This window comes from Perkinsus marinus, assembly GCF_000006405.1.
Source record: "Perkinsus marinus ATCC 50983 genomic scaffold scf_1104296974390, whole genome shotgun sequence".
Classification (NCBI taxonomy): domain Eukaryota; phylum Perkinsozoa; order Perkinsida; family Perkinsidae; genus Perkinsus; species Perkinsus marinus.
In genome coordinates, this window is record NW_003201123.1 from 1 (window position 1) to 940 (window position 940).

Consider the following 940-nt stretch of genomic DNA (forward strand, 5'->3'; position numbering starts at 1 on the left):
TTTCCTTCTGTTGAACCGTCAGTCAGTATTAGTAATAAAAATTTACTAGCAAGCCACTAGCTTTTCCATCTTACGAGAGCCACCACTGATCTCACCAGTATAGGCTGTATCTCGCTAACGCCAAAAAACCACATTCATATGACAGCAACCTCAACGACTGTCTGTTACCGCACCACTCGGTTGTTAGCCGCAACTCAATACACCATTCTAGAACGTTACAGCTTTGATACATATACTCATAGTTAGTTTACACCCTGGAGGGGGGGGGGCTCAAGCTCCTTCATTCATATTGAAACGAGGCGTGGTACTCCTATCAGCAATAGGGGTGTGTGGCACCACTCCAGAGGACACACATCCAACGACACGCTCATGGAAGGCCCAAGGCTCTTCGTAGGACGTCTGAAAACAAGCCAAAAATGCATCTCAACACTCTAGCATCAACACAGGCGCATGCCTCACCTGCATCGGGGTGACGAACTCAGTGCGATCCTCCATGCCGCCCAAGTTGCTGTAGCGTACATACAAGATAAACCCAGTAGTTACTCCGACGACTCCAATCAAAGAGTAAGGGGAGAAGCTTTCAGCATAGTCTTCACCCATAAGGAAGGAGCTCGTGTACAGCAAACTCGACACGGGTAACTTCACTGCATAGGCCAGGGAGCACATGATGGCACCGACCTGTAGAGCCGATCCATATCTAGTCACTGCCACACCGAGCACGTTGAATACGAGGTTGACAACGCAGTAAGCTAGTAGTAGCAGTCCGGCAGGGCCGACGGAGAAGCTGAAGGCGTTGAGAAAATTGAACACGACCGATTTCGGTGAGAGAGGAACGCCTCCGGGCTGTCCAGACAGATACGGAACGCACTGGAGGAAACCAAGACCGAATGATATGATTGTGTGGTAGGCGGCAACATAAGCTGTCATAGTCCACACACCA

The 940-nt window shown here is 49.8% G+C and overlaps 1 protein-coding gene across 1 annotated transcript; it reads right to left on the minus strand.

Moving 5' to 3' along the window:
• Positions 1–270: 270 nt before the first annotated feature.
• Pmar_PMAR008313 (hypothetical protein) lies at positions 271–927 on the minus strand (the record flags this gene model as incomplete). The annotated part of the gene is made up of 2 exons (XM_002765840.1): positions 271–399; positions 460–927. The coding sequence occupies 2 exons, from the start codon at positions 925–927 to the stop codon at positions 271–273; spliced, it is 597 nt and encodes a 198-aa protein (XP_002765886.1).
• Positions 928–940: the final 13 nt, after the last annotated feature.